This window comes from Rhincodon typus, chromosome 26, assembly GCF_021869965.1.
Source record: "Rhincodon typus isolate 14 chromosome 26, sRhiTyp1.1, whole genome shotgun sequence".
Lineage (NCBI taxonomy): Eukaryota > Metazoa > Chordata > Chondrichthyes > Orectolobiformes > Rhincodontidae > Rhincodon > Rhincodon typus.
Genome location: NC_063357.1, coordinates 5,420,014 through 5,445,072, shown reverse-complemented (window position 1 = coordinate 5,445,072; position 25,059 = coordinate 5,420,014). Strand labels below are relative to the sequence as shown.

At 38.7% G+C, this 25,059-nt stretch overlaps 1 protein-coding gene across 1 annotated transcript in view; it reads right to left on the bottom strand.

The window, feature by feature from the left end:
• rnft1 (ring finger protein, transmembrane 1) overlaps positions 1 to 25,059 on the bottom strand; it is a 30,819-nt gene continuing 5,760 nt past the window's right edge. Inside the window, exons 3-9 of the mRNA XM_020510406.2 lie at positions 21,632 to 21,708; positions 21,146 to 21,246; positions 15,310 to 15,463; positions 8,669 to 8,827; positions 6,094 to 6,159; positions 2,307 to 2,408; positions 1 to 2,225 (exon numbers count right to left, since the gene is read on the bottom strand). Of these exons, the coding sequence (XP_020365995.1) occupies positions 2,091 to 2,225; positions 2,307 to 2,408; positions 6,094 to 6,159; positions 8,669 to 8,827; positions 15,310 to 15,463; positions 21,146 to 21,246; positions 21,632 to 21,708 (794 nt within the window). The 3' untranslated portion in view covers positions 1 to 2,090. The remainder of the gene's footprint in view (positions 2,226 to 2,306; positions 2,409 to 6,093; positions 6,160 to 8,668; positions 8,828 to 15,309; positions 15,464 to 21,145; positions 21,247 to 21,631; positions 21,709 to 25,059) is intronic.

Below are 25,059 nucleotides of genomic sequence, written 5' to 3'. Positions count from 1 at the left end.
TAAGAGCAAGTTATTGTCAGATAACTTTATTTAGGATTATAAATGAAGACAAAGGGAGGGAAAGTGAATATTAATCTCATCTCCCTTACAACATGCATTTTACAAGCAAAATAAATCACATTTCAAAACAAACATAGGAAGTTATTTAAATCCAAAATACATCTGAAAGAAAAATCAGATTCTGTCCAGCATTTTGACTCTAACGTTATGAGATCACAACCTCAAAAGTTCCATTTTCAAATGAAACTGTATCATGCCATTTGTAAGTTATTTTAAAATGGACTGGATTCCTGTTTTTGACACAATTTGTTTGGCTGTGTGCATTGATACTTGGGAGATACAGAAACTTCACAGCCAGCAGCATTTGCTTTAGCCTGTATGGTCGGAATGCAGCTCTGTGCCTAGGAGCAAGTTCATAGCCTGTTTGCTTGCATATACTTGAAGGATCCATCCTGATTGGGACATTGATTGGATTGAGTAAGTAGTGGGACTGAATACTTAAAACAAAAAACTATTGTAGCTTCTAAAGTAGATTCACCAGTTAACTTCAGAGGGAAAACGGGATCTCATCTCAGCACAAGTTTGGCTTACGATTTTAAGTAATTCCTACCTTTGTCCAATGCTTTGGATTATTTTTCCAGTCTAGATAATGATATTTATCGAAACCATAACGGAGAAACTGTACTTGAATTTCAGAATCAACAAATTTAAAAAAAAACATTGAATGTAAAACTATACAAATATGTAAATTCCAGGCCCAAATTAAAATAACATTTCTAAGACGGTAGTATTTTAAAACTACCTTTTCCCCGAACACTGAAGAAATGTCATTCTTGAGGCACAGAATTTGAAAATTGGACATGAGAAAAATAATCCAGTGAATCCAACCCATTTTCTCACTCTACAAAACGAACTTGCTTAAAAAACTGATTATATTTGTTGGCAACTCCAGAGGTCTTGACCTTAACTTTCAGAACCAAGTTTTTTATTTAGGCATTGCCATTTTATCTCTTCCCTTATCTTATTCCCTCCAGTATTGAGAGGTAGAAGTGTTTCTGTTTTGGTAGAAAGATTGAGTGGGAAGGTGGGTTAATTGTTTTCAAACTTACCCAGTTATTGATGTGCAGCATTGTAACTCTACTAATTAACTTAACTAAGTTTGGTTCTGATTGGCCTGAAAATCACTTCTATGCTCAAATAACCCTCAAAGAATAATTGTGTACAAATGACATGCCTTTCTACTTTGAGAAATTATATTATTCAGATTTACTTGCAAGAATTTGCACGCTGTCTACATTGACAACTTTTTAAAGATCTTGTTCCAATCATCAGTGTTAAATTTTATAATCTTGACTCATCTAGTACAATCACACTGCAAAATGCAGTTTGTTTCATTTAAAAGTTTCATGTATTCACATTGTTGTTTTGGATAGCTGGCCAATGGAATGAAAATTTTATCTCCCAACATATAAAACTTACTTGTGCTAGGAAAATAAACATCTCCATGGCTTTGTTATTTGGCATGGGGGGAGCCTATTTATGATATTGCACAAACTCCTTTAACATTGCCTAGCGTTGCAAATGTGGTGGCCTGAAATTACCAACAAAATTTCTTTAAGAAATTTTTCAGATGAAAATGCAGAGGTCTTGAATAGGCTATTAAGGACATGGAAACATTTAGTAATTGTCTGGAGTAGGATTGATTTTCAACAATTCTTGTCCACACCACCCCTCCAAACCTGCATTTGGAGTAATACATTAAAAAGATCTAAATGTGAAGCCTGATAATTTGGAAACTGTAACTTGCCAAAATTCAAGTGTGTTTTAAATACTATTTCCAATATGGAATTGGAAAGGAGTGATGAGAGGCCTGGTAAAAACTATAATCAAATGATGGAAATTTATTTAAATATAATCATAAATCAAGGTATGCTGATTTAAGTCAAATGATATCCATTAACAGAATAAAGCATTTAAATGTTTATTACTAAAATTTTTTTCATGTTTTCTTTTGTACTTAATTGTTAGAAAGTTGTGGTTGCACAGTGTCCTATTTCAATGCAGTTGTCCAGAGTAACTTAATTAGCTTGTTAATAAATTTGTAGATGAGTAGAGGTTGCACCATCTCGCCAGGCCTGAATGTAGTCCAAGATGACAGTTCGACACAAGGGGCAAGTCTTTTCTCGATTGAACCAGAGTGAGATGCATTCCTCGCAGAATATATGCTTCAGGACAAAAAGAAAATAATTAAGAACAGCTAAAAGAAACTGATCCCTCTTTTTTTCACCTCTTGTTAAGACATTTACCTGACAGATGAGGAGAATAGGTTCTCTGAATTCTGTCTGACAGATAGGGCAAATATCTCCTGCTTCACTGCACTGAAGCTTGCTGGCTGCAATTCCATAGTGCTTCAAAAGAATGTGATATGGTTAATGGTTTTATTAACAATATTTACATACATATTTAAATAGTCTGCATGAATACCCACTCTTCCATTGTCAATTTTTATATAAAAAGTGTTAACATGAAACATTCAACTTAAAATATCAATTTGTTCTGAAGAAATCAGAAACCTTACATAGGTCTCGGTAGGATGCTCTTTAGGAGGGGGTGATTGGTGTGGACTCTATAACCCTGCATTTCCCATAGCCAGTCCACCTACTAGGTCTGGTAGTATGTTGTCAGAGAAACAGAGGGAACATTGAGTCCAAAATGGCACTACTTTGGAGCTGATGGGAACTGGAAAAGCGCTAGGCCGGGAAAAATGCTCAGAGCAAAACATAAAAGGAGTACTAATGGTAGTAGAGAAATGAGAGTAGGTAAAAACAAAAAGTCAAGTCTGCTAAGAGCAAACTCATGCAACTAAATAGGGGTGGGTATAGGGGATGTAAATGAATTAAAATCACACTTCATGGTCCCTTTCTACACATGCTGCCATACCTGCTGAGCTATTTGCTGAATAATCCTGAAACTGAAAAGAACTACGAAGAGGCTGACACCCAATTTAAAATAGTCTGTCAAGCAAAGTGTGGTGCCCTTGTGTGTATTGGAAACAACATACAAGGACTTGTTCTTTGCAGACAAAAAGAATGTATATAGAAACAGTGCCTGTTGCAACTCTCAATAGTTGACAGCTTTACCCTGAGAAATGAACCAGAGAAATGTCTTAAACCAAAATCATCCTGTCTGTTTAAAATGTAAACAAAGCCTTGGCAGTTTACTGTACGTCATAGTCATACAGCATGGAAACAGACCCTTCAGTCCAAATAGTCCACACTGACCATAAATCCTAAACTGAACTAGTCCCACTTGGCCCACATCCTTCTAACCCTTTCCTATTCACATACTTATCCAAATGTCTTTTAAATGTTGTACCTGTATGAGCATCCACCACTTCTTCTGGCAGTTAGTTTTTAAAAAGGACGTGAAGGGCAACCTTTTTTTTTTTACAGAGTGGTTCACGTGTGGAACTTTCTCCTCTCACCTTAAAAACATACCCCCTAGTTTTGAACTCCCCACCCTAGGGAAAAGACCCTTGATATTTACTTTATCTTTGCCTCTCATGACTTCATAAACCTCCATAATGTCACCCCTCAACTCCTAATGCTCTAGTGAAAATTATCCCAGCCAGTTTTATAATTCAAACCCTCCATTCCTAGCAACATCCTTGTAAATCTTTTCAGAACAGTCTCCAAATTTAATAATATCCTTCCAAAACAAGGTGACCAGAACTGTAGAAGTTCCACCAATGTCCTGTACAACCTCAACATGATGCCCCAACTCCTATTCTCAAAGGTCGGAGCAAGGAAGGTAAGCATGCTGAATGCCTTCTTAACCCACCCTGTCAATTCTTTGAAATTTACATCACAGATAATGTACCTGAAGCCCTAGGTCTCTTCTACAACACTGCCCAGTGCTCTACCATTAATTGTATAAGTCCTGTCCTGGTTTGTTTTACCAAAATGCAATATCTCACATTTATCCAAGTTAAACTCCATCTGCTATTTCCTCAGCCCATTGACCCAATTATCAAGATCTCTAATCTTAGATAACCTTCTTCACTGTCTGCTACAACACCAATTTTGGTGTCATCTGTAAACTTACTAACCAGGCCTCCTAAATTATTGATTTGTTTGTCATTCATAAGTGAACCTAGTCATCATTTTAAAAAATGCATTCTTGATAGCAAATCCTACTAGAATACACTTTCCAACAAATCAGCACTTCTCTCATGAAATAAAAATACTATTTTTTTCCTTTACATTGCCATGTCTTGCAAGTTGTCCTGATGGGTGCAAGACAAGAATCTTTGCCAAAATATTTTTTCCAGCAATAGGTCAATTATACAAACTAGTCAAACCATAGAATGCAATCACATCACTTTTACCATTTTATTCAGTCCTCACTGCATATCTAGTTCACCAACAAACTTCTCAGTCTTGTCTGTTTGTTTAGAGTAATGTGAAAGTGCTGACAGCCCATAAAACCCAGAAATAGAATTAAGACCTTGAAAAGACTTGCCTTTTCAAAATAAATCTAAGTCCACGCCACTGCATCATAGAATCCCATAGCATAGTAAAAGGTCCATGTCAACTCATTGAAAGACCTATACAGAATAATTTCACAGTCATACAGCACGGACAGAGACCCTTTGGTCCAACCAGTCTATGCCGAACAAATTTCAAACTAAACTAGTCCCACCTGCCTGCTCCTGGCCCATATCCCTCCAAACCTTTCCTATTCATACATCCATCCAAATGTCTTTTAAATGTTCTAATTGTATCCACATCCACCACTTCTTCAGGAAGTTCATTCCACATATGAACCACCCTCTTTAAAAAAAACAAAAAATTGCGTCAAGTCTTTTTGGAATCTCTCCTCTTGTCTTAAAAATGTGTCCCCTACTCTTGAAGTTCCCCCTCGTAGGGAAAAGATGACTACCATCAACTCTATTTACACCTCTCAACCTCCTATGCTCCAGTGAAAAAAGTCCCAACTTATCCAGCCTTTCCTTATAACTCAAGCTTCCATACCTGGCAAATCTCTTCTGAACCCTCTCCAGCTTGATAATATCCTTCCTATAACTAGGTGCCCAGAACTAGACACAGTATTCCACAAGAAGCCTCAACAATGTCCTGTACAACCTCAACATAACATCCCAACTCCTGTACTCAAAGGTCTGAGCAATGAAGGCAGCATGCCAAGCACCTTTTTAAACCACCGTGTCTATATGTGTTGCAAACTGTAAAGAATTATGTTCCTGCACCCTTAAGTCCCTTTGTTCTTCAACACCACCCAACATGCCCAGTTGCTCTTGGAAATTTGCTTGATTGCATTGTCTGTTTAATGTTATCTTTTATTTAAGAAAATAACAGGTGGGCACAGGCTCAAAACAGTTTAATATATAACATGGGAGATCCAGGAAGGAGCTGGGCAGCACTATAGAGACAGTATTTCTCCCATTTCACTGATGAATGGGTACAGGCAAACCTTCTCAACCAGTTAAATTTTGCGAGTGACTTCCAGAAAACGTAAGCTTTGAAAAACGGCCAGAATAAATCAAGTAGGGTAAGTTATTTAATCTGATAGCCTTACGAATTTCTGTTTCCTTTGGAGACCAAATAAGTTCTGTTTCAAGTTTTTTGATGTTTTACAGATAAAACAAAGAAGTGTGTGCACTGATTCAAATTACTTAAAATGTTGTTACAGGAAGCAAATGTCTTTAAATGTGGGTGTTGTTATTTTGCCTACATTGTCTGGAAATGCATTTATCCAACAAACATTAGCTGCATTGTCCTAAGGTGCCCAAGAGGTGGCAGCAGGCCAACATGTCATCTGCCGCTGTTGTCTGAGAAATGACCATTTGAAGGGGTTTTTTTTTAAAAAAAAGTCACTCACAGGATGTGGGTGTCCCTGGCCAGGCAATAATTATTGCTCATCCTTAGAGGGTAGTTATGAGTCGACCACATTGCTGTGGGTCTGGAGTGTTCCTCTCTAAAGAGGATCAGTGAACTGGATGAGTTTTTGCAACAATTGACAATGCAAAGGGAGAAAATTAGTTTATTGTAACATTACTGTATTGTATTTATTTACCTGTTTGTGGATTAAACTCTTCAAAGCCCTCATAAAATTGTTCCATCGACCATAGATTCCAAGGAGCTAGGGATTATAAACAAGGTGTCAAAGAATAAAACAGAAGTGTAGATGCTGAAGATCTGAAGGAAAATAGTAAGGGCTGGAGAAATTCAGCAGGTCTAGCAGTATCTGGGGAGAAAAAAAAGAGTCCAGTGATTCTTCTTTGAAACTCATGAACTTGAAAGGTTGACTCTGCATTCTCTCCAGGGATACTGCCAGACTTGCTGAGTTTATCCAACAAATTCTGTTTGCATCAGAAATAACTGCATTTAAAATTCAGAAGGTGATAACATAGCTCTTCAAGTTCCCTGACCAATTCACAACCATCCACTAAGTCACAGCAAAGTCTGACAATTTATTTTGAAACTCCAAGCAGGACATGAAGGCAAGCCCAGAGTCTAGAACAGACAGTGCAGGGATTGAACCCCATTCTGTTAGCATTTAATTGATATACACTCCAGTCATCTAATCAGTTCCGTAACCCCGAACCAAAACGTGATGATGCTACTGGATCATTAATCCAGACATCCAGACTACTGACCTGGAACATGCAGCTGGAATACTTGAATTTAATTGTTAAATTAATAATGCAACGACCAGATTATAGTACAAGCCTAACTGGTTCCACTTGTAAGAAATTACATGTAACTACTGATCCACAACAATATGACCACCTCTTAGCCACCCTTTAAAATGCCCTAGCAAGCTACTGCAGCTAGCATATCACCACCTGCTCAAGCTTAGTTAGAGAGTGGACACAAAATGCTGTCGTTGCCTGTGCTCACACTCTAAGAAAAAATTTAAAACGTGCTACTTCTCCTTCTCCATCTCTAAACCCAATGTCAGGATTTTGCTTTGTAATGGCAAGGGGTAAGTCACATTTAGTCACTACCTTTTGCTGTCAACCTTGTTTGATGTTGAAAAACTAGGCAGATGGCACAGCACTGTCACAAGAGAAAGCTTGTAAGATCTTACCTACTTTCAATTAAGATACCATTGATACTGCAATATCAACATGGATAACTAATCAAATCCACTGCCACTCTGTTAGCAGAGCTGGCAGCGTACTCTCTCAATGGCTACACCACTGAGTTGGACTCAACACAAAAGTGTTTCCAAAAAAAAAACACAAGCACAAACTGAAACCTTACCATTCTGCCACCACTACTTCTACATCCTTTCCTCTCAGATACGCACACCCCTAATTCCTCTAAGCAGCACAGGAAAAGCAGGAACCAGGTTTAGCTAGCTGCTGGCAAGATGACCAACAATGCGTCCATTATCTCTATTGCTTCCTCTTGCACACTGGAATATAGAATATCAGGTGCAAGAACTTAACAACATTCAGTCCCATCGATTTCTGAAACACATCCTCCTTGATATTTAAAGCTTATTAATACTAGTTCCCTTCAATTCCTCATTTTCCCTAGACTATTGGATTTCTAATTATGGGAGGTTTCTTATCTTTCTCAGTGAAGGTAGACCACAAAGTAATCATTTAGCTTATCTGCCATTGCTCTATTCTATATTAAACACTCTTCTTCCAGCAATATATCCACATGCTTTAGTCAGATACTCTCTTTTTTTTAAATACATATAGGAGTTTTACAGTTTGTTCTGTGTTTTGCTGGTTCATATCCAGTTCTCCCTTTCGTTGTCAGTTTCTGGGTCCTCTACTGCATTCCAAACTCCTCCCAGTCCTCAGCTTTACTACTATTTCTGGCCAAATTAATAGGCCCTCTTTTCTAATCATGTACAATTCTTAACTTCCTCTTTGCCAACAGTTTTAGGGTTCTTTTGTGTCTTGAAGGAATGTATACTTGCTGTATACTACGTAATAAATGTTCTATTGCCTATGTACAGGCATACTTTTTCACGCATTGTTCCAGTCTACCTCTGTCAGTTTTTCCCTCTCACCTTCATAATTTCATATTCAAACCACCTTAATTTCAACCTTAAAATGTAAATTTCGACAAGCTTTAGGGTGAGTGACCATGAAAATTATTTTACAAGATCATTGATCAATTCCACAACATATTCTAGAAAACCATCCCTCTGGAAACCATCCTTCCAATCTGGAAACTCATCATCCACAGCATTAACGTTCATTATGTTTACCTACACTATATATGCAGATTGAAGTCACTTATGATTAACTGTATTACCCATGAAACATGCTTCTCTAATCTCCATTAATACCATGCACCACACAAACACTTTGTTTGGTGGCCTATAAATAACCAATTCCAACGTTTGCTGACTCTTGCTGTTTGTTAACTTCACTCAAATAGATTCCATATTTTGTTCCTCCAATTCGGAAATCCTCCCATACCAATGTACTGATTCCATCCCTTATTATCAGCACAATACCATGTCTTTCGTGTCTATTCTTTCTAAATGTTAAATCCTTGCACGATGTGCAAAGGATCAATCCTTTTTACCTGGGAGGTGTATGAGACAGGTGATGCTGAAGATTTGCTCTATGAATATAACGTTTTTAATGCAGCAGCACAAACTAATATTTTCTTCTTACCTTGAGTATGAGGTAGAACAAACTTAACAGAATACCAAGAGTCCAGATCGTGAAACCATCTGATTCTTTATTACCGATCAGATACCAAGACCAAACTGGTAAGGGTACGAGTGAGCGGTGAAATTGGCTCACTTCTTCAATAACCATGTACCATTGACCCTTTAAAGAAAAATACAAGTGGTAAAAGTCAATAAACAAAATTACACAACTATGCCAAGCCCTGCTATAATTAAGATGCCTTTCTATTGAATACATACATGTTACATCTTCTGTTTTTGTTTAAAATACCTCTGAACCAACTTAAGCATCTTTTAATAACTGAAATTTTATTAATTCCAAAGTAATAATGAAGTACAGAAATCAGTAAGACAATAGTCTATCAAGTACATTGTTTCCTAACACAGGCAAGACTACAACTGTATCCATATCAACTCATTACACACACACACAATAGCAAAATCACCCAATGTTTTGCTCGCTGTAAACTATTGATAGGCTACCTTTTAAATAGAACAGCATTGTACTAGGCAATATCCATTGTGAAATTCTTCTGTTAAGATAGATCTGTATTTAAGATGGATATTTCTTTAAAGCCAGAAATGACCTAAGGAGACACAAGTTTGACTTTTGCTCAAGTTAGAAAACTTTGCAAACTGGAAACTGCCTATCCAGTTTAGATTGCAAGTCATAAACATCTGGCATGTTAAGATTATTTTGCAACAGTAGCTAAGTGTGATGACCACAAACTTTAAATAAGATTTGTCATGGATCACAAAGCAAGATGTACTTTTTAACAAAAACTATAAAAGTCAAGAGTTTCATACCGCTATACAAAATGTATTATTCTCGTCATGAAGCTGAAGTGGTGTCCCTTTAATAGATATTTTAATCAATTTAAATTAGCTGAAGCAACACAGTTTAATTGTTCTTTGGTCAGAATTTTGACAATTATAGTTTAATATTCAGATACACTTTGGCAAGATTAAATAACTGGCTTTAATGCCCCTAAATTCATTTTAACTGGCTTTAATGCCCCTAAATTCATTTTAAATCTTTAAGTGTAGCATCTGCACATACTGGGTACTAAGAATGGTGAATCAATCTACTGTGACATTGCACACAAAGGGAAGGTATTAAATACCTTGATTTTGTATTATTAATGATTAAATAGGAAAACTCGAACATGGGAAGCAAAGTTAGTTTGAGTAAGAATTTTTCTGCAGTACAGGCTGAGGCGTAAGGAGGTATTCGACTGAATCAGTACAGCACAACTTTTGTATTTGGAACAGAAAATAATTACCCATCCCTACGCTGGCTCCTAGTTTCCCTAATGTCTCCAATTAAACATTCTCATCCTCAGTGCTTTGCTATTCATCACCTCTAACCTCCTCCCACCAACACTTCCCCAACTTTGTTCTTCTGACTTTATCCCACCACTTCATTTTACTGATTAAAGCTATCTAAATCTCATCTAAAATCCACCACCCCCATCTTTCACTTCAGAGAGTGGAATGTTTGTGTTGGGTGTGTGGGGTAGTGGATAAGTTGGGACTGATTCCCTGAAGTGTAGGAGGCTGTGAGGTGACCTTAGAGGTTTATAAAATCATGAGGGGCATAGAGGGTGAATAGCCAAAGTCTTTTCCCTCGGGTAATCCTTATGTTTAAGGTGAGAGGGGAAAGGTTTAAAAAGGGGGGTTTGAGGGGCAACTTTTTCACACAGGGTGGTGCATATATGGAATGTGCTGCCAGAGGAAGTGGTAGAGGCATGTATAGTTACAACATTTAAAAGATATTTGGACAGTTTTGTGGATAGGAAAGGGTCTAGTGAGATAAGGGCCAAGTGTGGGCAAACAGACCTAGTTCATTTCAGGAAATTTGGTCAGCATGGACGAGCTGGGCTGAAGGGCCTATTTCCGTGCTGTATAACTCGATGCCTTTGTAATTTCATAAGTGTTGGCAATCTTCCAAAAATCACATGTGGCCTTAAACAATAAGTGTTAACAAGTTATTTGACCAAAGTCACTTGGGATTGGTGGATAATGATCAAAAAAAAAATTCCGGCTGATTTCCCAGAATGCAAATCAACTGAATAGAGGCCCAGAGTTTTAACTCTGACAGGGCAGTCTGAACCTGGACTTTCTTGCTCTATGTTGCTTAGGGGCGCAATAGGCTCATACATTTAGTTAATATGACTACATCAAGACTGTATAGTAAGTAAATGAGCATAATTTGCATCAACTGCTTAAAAGTTTCCTTACACCCCAAAAGCACTGATCTGCCACTTGAAACAAGTCAGCTCAAATTAAAGGGCAATCAACTTTGCAAGCAATGTGTCTTCAATAATTGCAGCATAAAGTCTGCAAATGATACTTAGCTAAACATGTACAAGGAAAATAAAGCTTCCTACAAAATCATTCACAAAATGTCTAGCATGAAAACTAATTGGCAGCACTGTGCAAACAGTTACCTGTGATTTGTATCCCTGCAATAGGAGCCAAGAGCATTTTGAAAAATACCAGTTTCAGAATGTGAAGCGTATCCCTGACGACAGTTTCTAAGTGCATTGTTTTCATTCTAATGCAACTGACAGGAATAAAGTAGTAAAGGAACTGTTGTTTTATAGTGTATAAACTCATTAGCAACTTTTGATAACCAATTCTCTCCCCTTGCCCAAATGAAAAGTTGGTTTCAACTCCTTCTGTCACTCAGTCAAGCACCCTTCCTCGCAAAGATCACAGGATCCTCGACTGTTTTCACACCGACTGCCTAGGCTAATGAGAGCTGCTGACACTTCCCTAACACCGATCACGTAGCATCATGAGCAAGGGAATGAACTCTGGGGAAATCTTTCTGATGTGAGCAGCACAGAACTGAAAACATCAAGGTAATGATGAGAGTAGTGATCCTTAAGTGTTTCAGCACATGCATTATTATGTGGTCTCGATAAAATAAAGATACAACTGAAGAAAACAAAAAAAAACTGAGCATTTTTGGAAACTGTAGTAAACATCATTTTTTAAACTGCCAGCTTTTTGGAAGTCAAATTACCTGTATATAGTTGGAAATATTTAACAACCAACCATTCTGTAAATAACCACAAGTTGAAGACTGCCATACAAATTTGTCACTTCTGAAGGTTACAGCTATACAGTGGAACATTAATATAAGGCTCAGCTGCAGCATAAACAGTGTCAGAAATAAACTGACAAAGTCTTTAGGAAGCATCACCACACCACACCACTGATGTGAACATTTCAGGCTCAAAATGTGCTAATGTTCTACATTCTTAGCTATGACTTCACAATTCCAAATAGGCCTGGGTCAGATAGCTTCTTGTGAAATCACCAAGTTCTTTATCACAACATTAAAGATCCACAGATAGATAGTTAACATACATGCTTTGACCACACTATCACCAACTAACCAAATTCCACTCACTTCCAGGTGATGACCCACACTTCATCCAAGTAACCAATCCTCATTTGTGAGCCCAGATAGCATTACCCTACTGCGTAATACAGATGTATTTACTGGGTAGATAAACAGAGGAAGACAGGAACAAATCAATGTTTCCCAACTATTTTCCCCCATGACCCCATTTTCAGGCTCGAAACTGTCAATGACCCCTCAGAGAGAACTGAGGCAATGGAGTTGGGGAACAGAAGACCTGTGAAACTGGGGGTAGGGGTGGAGGGTGGAGCTCTGCAGCAGACTTTGCGACCTAGTTACTCACAATCCCATTTGGGAACCCAAGGCCAACTTCAGGAAGCTCTGGCATGGTGTGTAATGCTATTAAATTTAGATAAGTAAACAGATGGGGCTTGATTAAAAAATAAGATACTGGCATGGACTGGTTGGACCAAATGGCCTGTTTCTGAGCTGCAATCCTCACCTGACGTCTCCAGATACTGCTTAGAAGTGTTCATACAATCTCTGATCAAGGGAACACTTTTTTTTAAAAACTATAGACAATCATTCACAGGAAATGAGTGCCACTGGCAAGACCAATATTTGTTACCATCCCCAGTTGCCCTAGCAAAGCGGTAATTTATTGAACCTTACTGAATGGCTTGCTAAGACTTTAACACTTTGCTTTGGGCCTGCAGTCACATGTAGGCCAGACAGGTTTCCTTCTCTGTAGGGTATTCATGAATCAAATAGGTTCTGACAACAATTCAGTGGTTTGAAGGCTGTGGCTTTGCTTTGCATCGCATCATATCGTATCAGATTTATTTAGCTGACTAATGTTAAGATAAATCTAATTGAAATTCTGCCATGGTGCAAGTTGCCAAGATGGGATATCTGCATTAGTGATGTAGGAATTTCTAGTCCAGTAACCTTAAGACTTTCTGTCTGGATGAATGACCCTAACCTCCTAATTTCTTGCCATTTCAATAACCATCTTGCTCCCACAATAACATTTCTGTCCTTGGCCTACTATAATGCTCCAAAGCTCAATGCAAGCTGAATGAATACTACCTCATTTTTCACTTAGAGACTGTACAGTCTAGGACTCAATATTGGCTTCCATAACTTCATAGTATAAACTCTGTATTCCATTTTCTTCTATACCCCACCCTCCTCTCAGCAATATTTTGAATGTCTTGTTTGCTTTGCTCTCAGTAGAGCACACTCATTCTCCTTTACACAAATAACATCTGCACCTATTTTACATCTGTCATGCCTTTACCACCATTATCTGTTCCGTTGTCTTAGTCACAACATCTGTTCCATTTGCTCCCCTTCTCCTTTTGTTACGAGCGTTAAAAAAACAATTTTGCAGCCCCTTTCAGTTCAGAAAGGGAGTCATATTGGATGTGAAACTTTAATTGTTTCTATCTCCAGCATTTTCTGCTTTTATCTTAACACATAGCTGATGTATCCCATTCGGACAGCCTGGTGCTGAAAGACATCATCCAGCACTCAATGCCACTGAGATTACTACAGTATAAAACTTCTCTTTACTCAATGAGGAGACTACACTATAGAGTTAGCAGTACAATTCCCAAGGACTGCAGATATACCATCAGCTGACCAGTAAATGCTGTTGATTAATCACTGGTAGTTGTCTAGGATCAGCTTTCCTACTGCTGTTAAAACTTCACAAGCAGCATGAACTCATGGGCTGAGCACTATCATTCAGAAAGAAGTATGAACTAGTTTATTCAAGTTACCAGCATTGAAAGAGTGCTGCACTGCTAGGTATTTTGACTTTTGGACAAGACATTAAACCAAGGCTCTGTTTGCCCAGGATCCACTGAAGAGCAGGGAAGATCTCCCTGGTTTTTCAGCCAATAATATCTCTCAACTGATACCACTAAACAATTATATGATCATTATCTCATTGCTGTTTTTGGAAGTTTTCTGTACACAAAGGTGGCTATGACATTTTCTATAGCGATGCACACGAAGTGGTACTTAGGTGTCCATAAAATGCTTTGGGACAAACGGAGGGATGTAAGTGTGGAAATCTTGCTCATTAATTCAAAAAAGTTGAGGTTTCCTCACCAAAACAGTGCTATTTAAATTGACACTGCTAAACTGCATCAGAGGTCTCTACATGTGTTAAAGCGGTATAACTGTTCGAAGATCTATTTTGATTGGGTGAAGGTGGAGATAAAAATCAAAGGTGGATAAACACTAGAAAACAATTTTGCTTTTGGAAAGGAGTGCAGACAGAAAGAGCATAAGGGCTAAACATTCACCCACCAATAATGACAAGCCAAGTGTTTAAACAATATCTTAGTCAGGTTTTATTTGCAAGCACACATGTTCAGGCAAAGCTATGATGTTGAAAGTCTGTGCGTTAATCTAAGTGTTCATCAGGCAAGCAGCTGAACCATAGATTAGCAGATCTCCAGATTCAACTCTGACCATGCCAAATTAGTTGGTGTAGGCTAAGACAGAGTCAGAATGTTACAGTTGGCTTTGCCACCTGTGAATTAGAGGCAAGATTGAATATATTACTATTTTTATTAAACTAATGCCTGCTGTGAGTGAGAAAAGACTGGACAGCAGCCAGTGCCAGAATTGTGTTCAGCTTTAAAACCTCTGCCATCTCAAAAACTTGGATATGAGTGAGGACAACTTGGGCAAGGCATGAGGAAATGTCAGCATTCATGAAAATATTCTGCAGCATGGTACGAATAATTTCAGAACTGAACAGTAAGCAAAGACATTGTTAAAAAAGGACAAAAAGACATCTGTCTTTTCTTTCAAAGCTCCAACGACTGAAAAAAAAATCAAGGTGTTCTTGACAGTCAACTCAAGACCACTACATCCATAGAACAAGAGAAAGTCTGTATTATCCCAGTTGATGGTGAACCCACATATTGAATAGGAACAACATACATGAAAAGCATCTAGATGCTGCCAGGTAAAACAAAAAGGGACCCCAAAAAAAAAACCTAGATTAGGCAGTGATAAAACAGTTCAGAAAAATGTCAACAATTACAAACTAAGTTTTTCCTCCATTCTGTAAATGTCATTTTGAAGATATTTAGAGTGTATTAGTAATAGGAGGTTAATACTTCAAGAGGGCAGAGATTGGTGACTTTATAATGTATTCCTTTTGTCCCAGACATGTTTGGCAGCTCAAGATGTAATCAACCACAAGCTCAGACCATCTTCACTAAGCTTACCCTTGACTTGAATGACATCAGTGGCGAAGGTACCAATAGGATAAGGCACTTGAATCCCATACATAGGAACTTCAATATGAAGTCTGCAGTTCCCACAATCCATAGCACATCCCAGAATTCGACAGGATTGACATTGGGATGCAAAAAGATTAAACTGTAAAGAAACCAGTACCTTTAAAAAATTGCTAATATTATTTACACCAATTTTTTTCTAAAATTGTTCCCAACAGCCAAGTTTACAAATTCTTGGTAACATATTTCTAAATGGTTAATCTTTACACGTAATAGTAAATCATTTGATCTAAATCAATTTCACCATGTTGTAATGTAGCTATCACTCAGCATGTAAAGCCATTCACTGGGGCTTTAATTTGTTTGTCATGGAGATAATATTTTTTTTAAATTGAAAATTAAAATGTCACATTTGTACCCCAATGCCATCCTCCACCCCAAAACAGGGACAGGTGATTAATAGGAATCTTGGCCAACAGCTAAACCAATCTCTCATCTGATGACATCTTTTATGCCCTGGGAAATGTTTCCATATTACAAATGCAAATTGATGTAAAATATGCTGATTAATCTTTCATTGCATTACTAGTGCAGACAGGTTGGTACATTTACCAAAACAAAAGCCAATTCAAAAAAAGTGCTTCACTTTCAGCAGGCATTATATTGATAGCAGGATTGAAATTAAGCTGAGCCTCAATTTGTCTGTGCATTCATTTCTCTCACAAATCTAAATTACATTTGTTTTTCTCACACTACAACCCCTTTGCATTTTTCTTTTCCAACAAGCCCTTACTAAACATCTGCCTGAAGGAATGAAGCAATCTGAGCCACAACTAATTCACATATCAAAGTGTTCCATGATTAACCAATAGGAGCTATGATTTAAGTAGCATGAATCCAATTAAAACCAAGAATTTCTCCTCCTCAGCACTTCTCCCCAAACCTCTCACTGATCCCCAGTTTGGAATCGATATCTGGGTCACTCTCAAGATGGACTAGGGGTATAAAAGCAAACTGGACTGATTTAATTTCATATCTTACACCCTTAAACCCACCCCATAGTTAGTGCAAAACTTCTTTCGGTGAGTACCCCCTCCCCGGCCCCCACCAGTAAAACATTCCCTCAAGGCCTATAGTGCAACAGCAATTTTGTTTTCTCTGTGTGTCATAAGAACAGTTTCTTTAGCCGGTCCTTGGGCGTTCAGTGAAGCAGTGGCCGCTGAGTGCTAGGTAGGGAAGGAAAGTCTTCAGTGCTGTCAGTACATCCCCAGTGAAGTCAAAATTCAGCCAGGAGCCACATTCTCTCTCTTTCTAACCCACTGTGAGGAGCTGCCCAGCTGTACTGCACAACTGTCAGCATTACTTTGTTACCTTTATCTCTGTTCCCCGATTCTCAGTCCCAGGCTCTTCCCGACACTCAGTCTCAGCAGGGCTAGCAGCGCAGGTGTAGATGGTTATATTATTAAGCAGTAATTGAACATCACCAAGCCTATTTATGCATGCACAGGCAGCCAACTGAGAGTTCAGGTCAATTACTCTTTCGGTTTTAAAATCCAGACATTAATCACTGCCAACCATAGCCATCAAATTCACTCCAAACAAACACCAGAACTGATCACCAAAATAACACGTTTGTGGGACTAAGTGATTCTTCAATAATTAATCATTCTGATTTGATTATGAAAGGATTTAAATTATACTTTGTTTAGTTGTGATTAGTTATGAAAGATTTTCTCTAATTGCCCAGGTCAAAAAAGTAAGGTTTATCGTTACATTTTTGGCTCAAGCAATTGTAACCTTAGGCTAACAAATACAACAACGCTTCACAATAAAATGCTTTTACTCAAAGACATTGGCTTAGTTTTGTAATTTAAAGCACTCTACATGCCTATGTAAATTAGCTTCTATTGTTATTTTGAGCTTTAACTTGCTTTAAACATCAACAGTTGTGACAGTCACTCATAGTTAAGGGATATTGATAGGTCTTGGGGAGTATCAGTTAGAACACTTGGGATCATAATTAACTCTTGGGAGGTGACACTATATACTTGAAGCAGATTCACAAATTGTTCTACTGATGTGTTATTTTGGGCAAAGATCTATGAAGTTGGTAGGGCGAGAGAAAGAAGCTGTTACAAAAAGGGACAATCTTACAAAACAATTGGGATGTCAAAGAATGAACCAGGAGATAGGAGGAAGCGATGTTACTAAGATGATCCTTACTTCTGAAAGAAATCTACACAGGAATTGAGCAGACAGCACCTAGCAAATCTAAGACTGACTATGTACAGGCACTAACGAGGCATTTAGACTCTCTGATCATGAGAGGAAAAAAGAGGATGGTGACTATTAACTAGTGAGGATTCTTAGTGGTTTGGGACACAATAAGGAGGACTGAAGACAGTAGAACTTCAGTCAACAAAACAGATCAAGAGACCTGTCCTTAGTCAACCGATGTCACAATCTGCTGTCCCAAGGTGGATCAACTGATCCCAAGGTGGATTGGGAAAGCAATGGCCTCCTGGCATTATCACTGGAATTTTAATGCAGAAACTTCAAGTCAGAGTCCTACAGCACGGAGACAAGCCCTTCGGTTCAAACTGGTCCATGCTAACCCCATTTTCCTGTACTTGGCCCATATCCTTCTAAACCTTTCTTCTCCATCTATTCATCCAAATGCCCTTTAAATGTTGTTAACGTACCCGCCTCAACCACTTCCGCTGGCAGCTCATTCCATATGCTTACCACCCTCTGTTTAAAAAATTGCCCCTCAGGTTACAATGTATTCTTTCCCCTCTTGGCTTAAACCAATGCCCTCTAGTCCTCGATTCCCCACCCCTGGGAAAAAGACTGAGTGTATTCGCCCTATCCATGCCTCTCATAAGCTTATACACTTCCATAAGATCCCCACTCAGTTTCCTACGCTCTAAAGAAAAGAGTCCTAGCTTGTCCAACCTCTCCCTACAACATCCTTGTAAACTTCTTCTGCACATTTTCCAGTTTAATAATATCCTTCCTATAGCAAGGTGACCAAAACTGAACAAAATACTCCAAGTGTCGCCTCACCAATATCCTGCAACACTGCAACATAACTTCCCAACTTCTGTACTCAATGCCTTGACTGATGAAGGCCTTGATGTCGACATTACCTTAGTCAGTGTTCTGGTGACCCTGGTTTCAATCTCATGATGACAGATAGTTGAATTCAAATTCAATTAAAAAAAAAATCTGATACTAAGAATATAATGATTACCATGAAACCACTGCCGATTGTCAGAAAAACCTATATGGTTCACTATGCCCTTGACGGGAGGAAATTTGCCATCTTCACCTTGTCTGGCCCCTACAAATGACTCCAGACTCAGCAATGTTGTTGATGCTCAACTGCCCTCTGAAAAGGCCTAGCAAGCCATTCAGTTGTATTGATTGTGACAGTTGAAAAGAGAAATAAAACCAGTTGGAGCACCTGACATCAATCTCGGCACCAGAAATGGCAATGGCAGAAACAGCCCTGTCTACCTGCAAAGTTCTCCTTATCATCATCTGGGGGCCAGTGCAAAAATTGGGAGAACTGTCTCACAGACTAGTCAAGCATCAGCCTGACATATTTATGTACACGGAATCATATCTTACAGTATGTCCCAGACACCACCACTACCATCCAAAACATAGACAAAACAGCTGAACTCCAGAGGTGAAGGGAGAGTGACAGCCTTCGACATCAAGGCCATATTTGACAGAGTGTGGCCACAACTGGAGTATTGCTGTGCAGTTCTGGTCACCACTTTACAGGAAGGACGTAATTGCTCTGGAGACAGTGCAGAGAAGATTTACAAGAATGTTGCTGGGGATGTTGAATTGTAGCTACGAGGAGAGATTGGAGAGGTTGGGACTGTTTTCCTTGGAACAGAAAAGGCCAAGGGGCAACATAATTGAGGTATACAAAACTGTGAAGGGCCATTGATTCAAGCTAAGTGGGAGAAGGATTAGATGGGATGCAAGGAAAATTTTTTTTTTTTTCTTTAAAAACAGAAAAAGGTGGTGGGTATCTGGAATTTGCTGATGTAGTTGGCGTTGGAGGCAGAGACCCTAAACTCATTCAAAAAGTACTTTGATCTGCACCATCACTGCTGTAAGCTGCAGGGCTATGGGCTGTCTACAGGAAGATGGGATTTGAAAGAGCATCTGGATGTCATTGAATCGGTATGAACAAGATGGGCTGAATGGCCCCCTTCTATGTTGTATCATTTGTATGGCTCTATCAGGGAGCCCTATCTAAACTGGAAACAGTATTAAGTCAGGAAGAAAACTCTCCGCGGGTTGCAGTCATTTTGGCACATAGGAAGATGGCTGTGGTTACTGGAGGTCAGACATCTTAACTACAAGATGTCTCCTCAGGAGCTCTTTAGGGTAGTATCCTAGGTCCAACCATCTTCAGTGCTTCAACGACCTCCCATCCATCATAAGGAATTGGGGACGTTCACCAATGACTGCACAATGTTTAGCACCATTCACAACTCCTCAGATACTAAAGCAGTCCATGTTCAAATGCAGTAACACCTGTACAATATCCTGAACTGGGTCGAAACAAGGAAAGGAACACTCGCAGCACATAAGTGACCATCTAACCACCACCCCTTGGCATTCAAAGGTGTTACCATCACTGATCCCTCCACTAACATCCTGGGGGTTACCACTGACCAGAAACTCAACTGGACATACCTTAAAAATACAGTGTTCAGGAATCCTGCAGTAACTCATCTCCTGACTCTTCAGAGTCTGTCCACTATCTACAAGGCACAAGTCAGTAGCGTGATGGAATACTCTCCACTTGCCTAGGTGATTGCAGCTCCAACAACACTCAAGTAGTATGACACCATCCAGGATAAAGCAGCCCATTTGATTAGCACTACACCCACAAAACATCCACTCCCTCCAGCACCTCTGCTCAGCAGCGTAGCATAACTTAAAAGATGCAATGGAGAAATTCAAAGATCCTTAAGAAACATCTTCCAAACCCATGACCACTTCCATCTTGAAGGACAAAGGCAGCAGATTTATAGGAACACCACCACCTGCAAGTTCCCCTTCAAGCCAATTACTACCCCGACTTGGAAATATATCGTCATTCCTTTACTGTTGCTAGGTCAAAATCCTGTAATTCCCTCCCTAATAATATTGTGGGTGCATCTACTGCAGTTCAAGAAGGCAGCTCACCACTACCTTCTCAACAGCAACTGGAATGGGCCATAAATGCTGGCCCAGCCAGTGACACCTAAGAATAAAACAAAAGATTATTTTTATAAAATCAACTTCCTTTGCAATCGTGTAATAAACTTAACATTCTGTAAAATATGTGAAAACATATTTATACCTGCAATGGGCCTTGTAACTAATCAGGACTAATCACTAAACCTTTTGATAGGCCAAGTTGAATTGACTTGGCTCTTACAATTATGTTAAAGTGAACATCAAAATCTTGCACAAAAACTGAAATTGCTGAAAATGCTCAGGAGGTCTGGCAGCATCTGTGGAGAGAAATCAGAGTTAATGGGCAGTTCTGAGGAAGGGTCACTCCACCTGAAACGTTAACTTGGATTTCACTCCACAGATGCTGCCTGACCTGCTGAGCTTTTCCAGCAATTTGTTTTTATTTCTGATTTACAGCATCTGCAGTTCTTTTGGTTTTTATCAAAATCTTGCAATTTATTCTGAGAGTCTGTAACCTCTAGAAGTACAAAACAAATCTCTAACTTCATTTATGGTATTATCTTCTCTCTTATTTGCATAACATTAAATATTACATTATTACATATAAACATACCTGTAGAAGAGTGACTGGGACCGAAAAGTGTCATAGAGGAGAAAGGTGGAAGCTGTTAGAAATGCAAGCAACCAACTACACTGTAATATAGAGCGGCGCTCCTAAAAAAGAAAGATGCAGAGTAGTCACTTTCGGTCTGAATTTGCATAGTTCAAAAAGGTTATTATCAATCACTCTCATCATAGTAAATCTCAACCCCCAGGATAACAGTAGAATGATGTTTGTCAGATTCTGTGTCAGCAAGAGGATTTACCACCTGGAATCCATGACGTGGGCCATTTCTGTTGAAATTAGCAAACTGTCTGATTTTATCTGGCACAGCATATTTACCAACTGAGTCACGACAACAGCCTTGAAATAAATGCGTACGTGAATAGTGGCTAATTATGCAAGGAATATGTTGGAGATTGATCCCATTAAGGGGGCATGGCTTCAGGAGCAGAGGGACGAAAACTGGCAAAATGCTTTTAAATAAAAGAAACGTACCTGGAGGAAGACCTGATTTATAATTATCTTGTTTGCATAAAGGAAAGTTATGCACAGTCCAACACCGACTGCAATACCTAACAGAACAAAAGATATTCGTGATTGACTGGAGTGGAATTTTATAATTTAAAAAACAAGTTCACTTTAAGTGGGGAGAGGGAAATATTTATCTAAACTGTGACAAACCTAAACACGCCAAAAGGGAGGCAACTGGATACTTGGGAATCTTAGTTGTTCCTAGTTACTGCGTTTGTGCATTATATTGGATAAGACACCTAGACACTGAGATTCAGTGTAAAACAGTGTTATTCCAAAGGTGAATTTCTTTGCTGTCCTGGCAATATTTATCCTGCAATCATGAGCGAGTTGAATCGTGTAGATAGGCAGAAGCTGTTTCTACTCAAAACAAGAACAACAAACAAGAGAGCATAAGTTTAAAATGATGTGTAAATGAAGCAAAGTGATAGAGTGTAGAATGTAGTGGCCAGAAATATTGTGGAGGCAGGTTCAACTGAGGAATTCAAGAGGGCATTGGATGATTATTTTGATAGAAATGGTGTTCAGGGATATGAGGCCTGGCACCAGGTAACTGAACTTGTACAGACACAATGGACCAAATGGCTCCTTGTGCACCATGACAATTCTGTGATTCTGTGAACATCAGCTGGGATCATTACATTGCCCAGACACAATAATGAGCCTTGTCCAACTGTGTGTTTTCAACCTTGAAATTTCATTTCCAAACAAATATTAGGGAGCTGTTCAAGTCTCAAACTCAATTTTTCACTACAGCATGGTTTCCAACATTCATATCCTTGTATGGCATTTACATTATTTTACGTTTACATTAATTGACATGGCACAAGTGTGGATAAATAGGAATCTATTATTAAATCAATATTCAACAAGGCAATCTGTAACTTCCATTTTCGATCACAAACTATAACTCATTATGATCTGTTGATTGAAACAATTCCAACACTTTTAAAAGCAGAACTCCTAGGGTCCAAATTAAATTATTAACCAACACATCCTTCTGTCACCTCCCTCTGCACTGCAATATTTCCTGTCTCTATCTTCAAAATTTAATGATCTCCCTTTCAACTTTGCTTTACACACTTTTCCAACTCCCTACACCTGCACCTGCACTGTGTCGACCAATCAATTTATCTCATCATAAACTCTCCACATCCCATCACTGTGGCCCTCAACCTTTTACCTCATTTTTCAGCTTATGAAAAGGTTGTTTCATGTAAAATCAGAAGTACACACTACATCCAGATGGCTTTAAAATTAACTGGCTGAAGATCACACAAATGAAACCATAACTAATTCTTTTTGGAACCTGAGAGCTCCCATGGCCAGCGTCAGGAATGGAATGCACAAGAGACATACATTATATAGTAGTCCTAGTTTTAGGTTTACTTTTTAAATTTCATGTACTCCCAATATCTCTTTCTTCTCATCCCTCCCTGAGGTGCAGCTCCGCCCAGCACCCATACCAATCTCACCACATCAAACATTTTTTTTTAAAAAACCCTGATCATTAGTGGGCAGCAAGATTCTGGAATTCTGCAAGTTTTCTTCCTGACTGTCTGGCAGGAAAGCTGGTTTAAATTTGAGCCGGTGAAGCCTCTTGATTTACGTTATTGTACATGGGAATTTGTGGCTTTATTAAAGTTTATAGACAACCTTTTGCTGAAGTTCAACAAAAAGATCAGTGTGTTATTGAAGCACAGTTAAGTAAGCTGATAAACTCCCCACCATTACAAACAGCAAAAATTTGGTTTGGGTAATGCTAGAAAAGACATTTTGACGAAGCTTTTTATCTTCCCCTCATTGAGACCATTTACAAGATAATTCAACCAACATTTGTATCGATTGAGAGAAAAGTTTGCTAATAGCTGGCAAGTAGACTTTGATCGGTTAAGGCATTGCCATGTAGAATTCAATGCACTAATTAAATGATGAATGACAGTTAACTGACAGATTTTGTTTAAATTTTAAAGCAAACATGTTAAATTTGATTGGTCCTGAGAAATGAACCAATGAATTGCTGTCACCTATTTTGTTGATTTGAAACAGGCACAATACAAGTACATGTTCTTTTTGTCTGCAAACAACAGGACTAGTCATGGCATGCACTTTGTTGATACAATCATGCTTGTTAAGGATAGCTATTCCAAGCTGGCCGTGAGGCTTTGCAATGCCGCCAAATATTCACATTGCAAATGAAAATCAGATAAGTCGTTTGGAATCGTGCAATAAGCTAGGTCAGCTAGACACACCTTCAACGATTCACTGCCTTCAGCAGACACTGGGCTTGTGGTGGCATAGCCATGAGTGGAGGTCTTTGAACTCAGCAAATGCCTCTTCCCATTTGATGTAGGATGAAAGTACTAAAATTGAAACTATGCACAGGGACAAACTCCTTGCTTTCTTGCTATACATAGTTCAGAGAGATTTATTATGTGTTTAGTGGCATCATTAATTTCACTTCCAAACTATGGAAGACTCCAAGATGATCACACTTGGTCCTTGAAAGTGCCCCATCTACCTCAGATTAACTTGGAAGAGCAATGTATCTCAAAGGTTTGAGCCACAGATGTAGCTAGCTATTCAATGCTGCTACAATGTAATAGCAACATGAGTGATGTTGGCCATACATTCCAAACATTGGAATATCGTACAATACAGCATGTCTTTGGCTGTTCACAACAAAAAAAAAAAAAAAAATGTACTGACTACATCCAACCAGCTACACTTGCAAGACTCACAATATAGAGTTCAAAGTTAGATGTGATTTTGTAATTGGACAACAGTTGCTGGATAATTCCGTGTTCAAAGTATTTAGGATGAATCAACTGGACTAGCAGTGTGGTTCACTTGCATATACTTGAAGCTACAAGCAGTCTTCGTTGCAGACAGAAAGAACACCTACACACACTGTGCTTGTTTCAACTCAACAAAACAGGTGACTGCCATTTGTTGGTTCAATTTTCAGAGCACTGTTCTGATCAAAGTCAACATGCTTAAAATTTAAACAAAGCCTGACAATTAACTGTGAACATGAGAACATCTAGGAGCAAAATTAGGCAATTCACTCATAAGTCTGCTCCACCATTTAATACGATCATGGCGGATCTCATTTCAGCCTCAACTCTACATTCTTGTGTACTCTCCATAACCCTTCAACACATTTCACATTAAAAATCTGTTTATCTCCTCTTTAAATTTACTCAATACCCTAGGAACCATCACATTTTGGGGCAATGAATTCTACACATTCACAACCCTTAGAGAAGTAATTTCTACTCATCTGCTTTAAATCTGCTACCTTTTATCCAAAAGCAATGACCTCTCCATCTAGATTGCCCCACAAGGAAACATCCTTCTTGTGCCTACTTTGTCAATCCTCATCTTATATA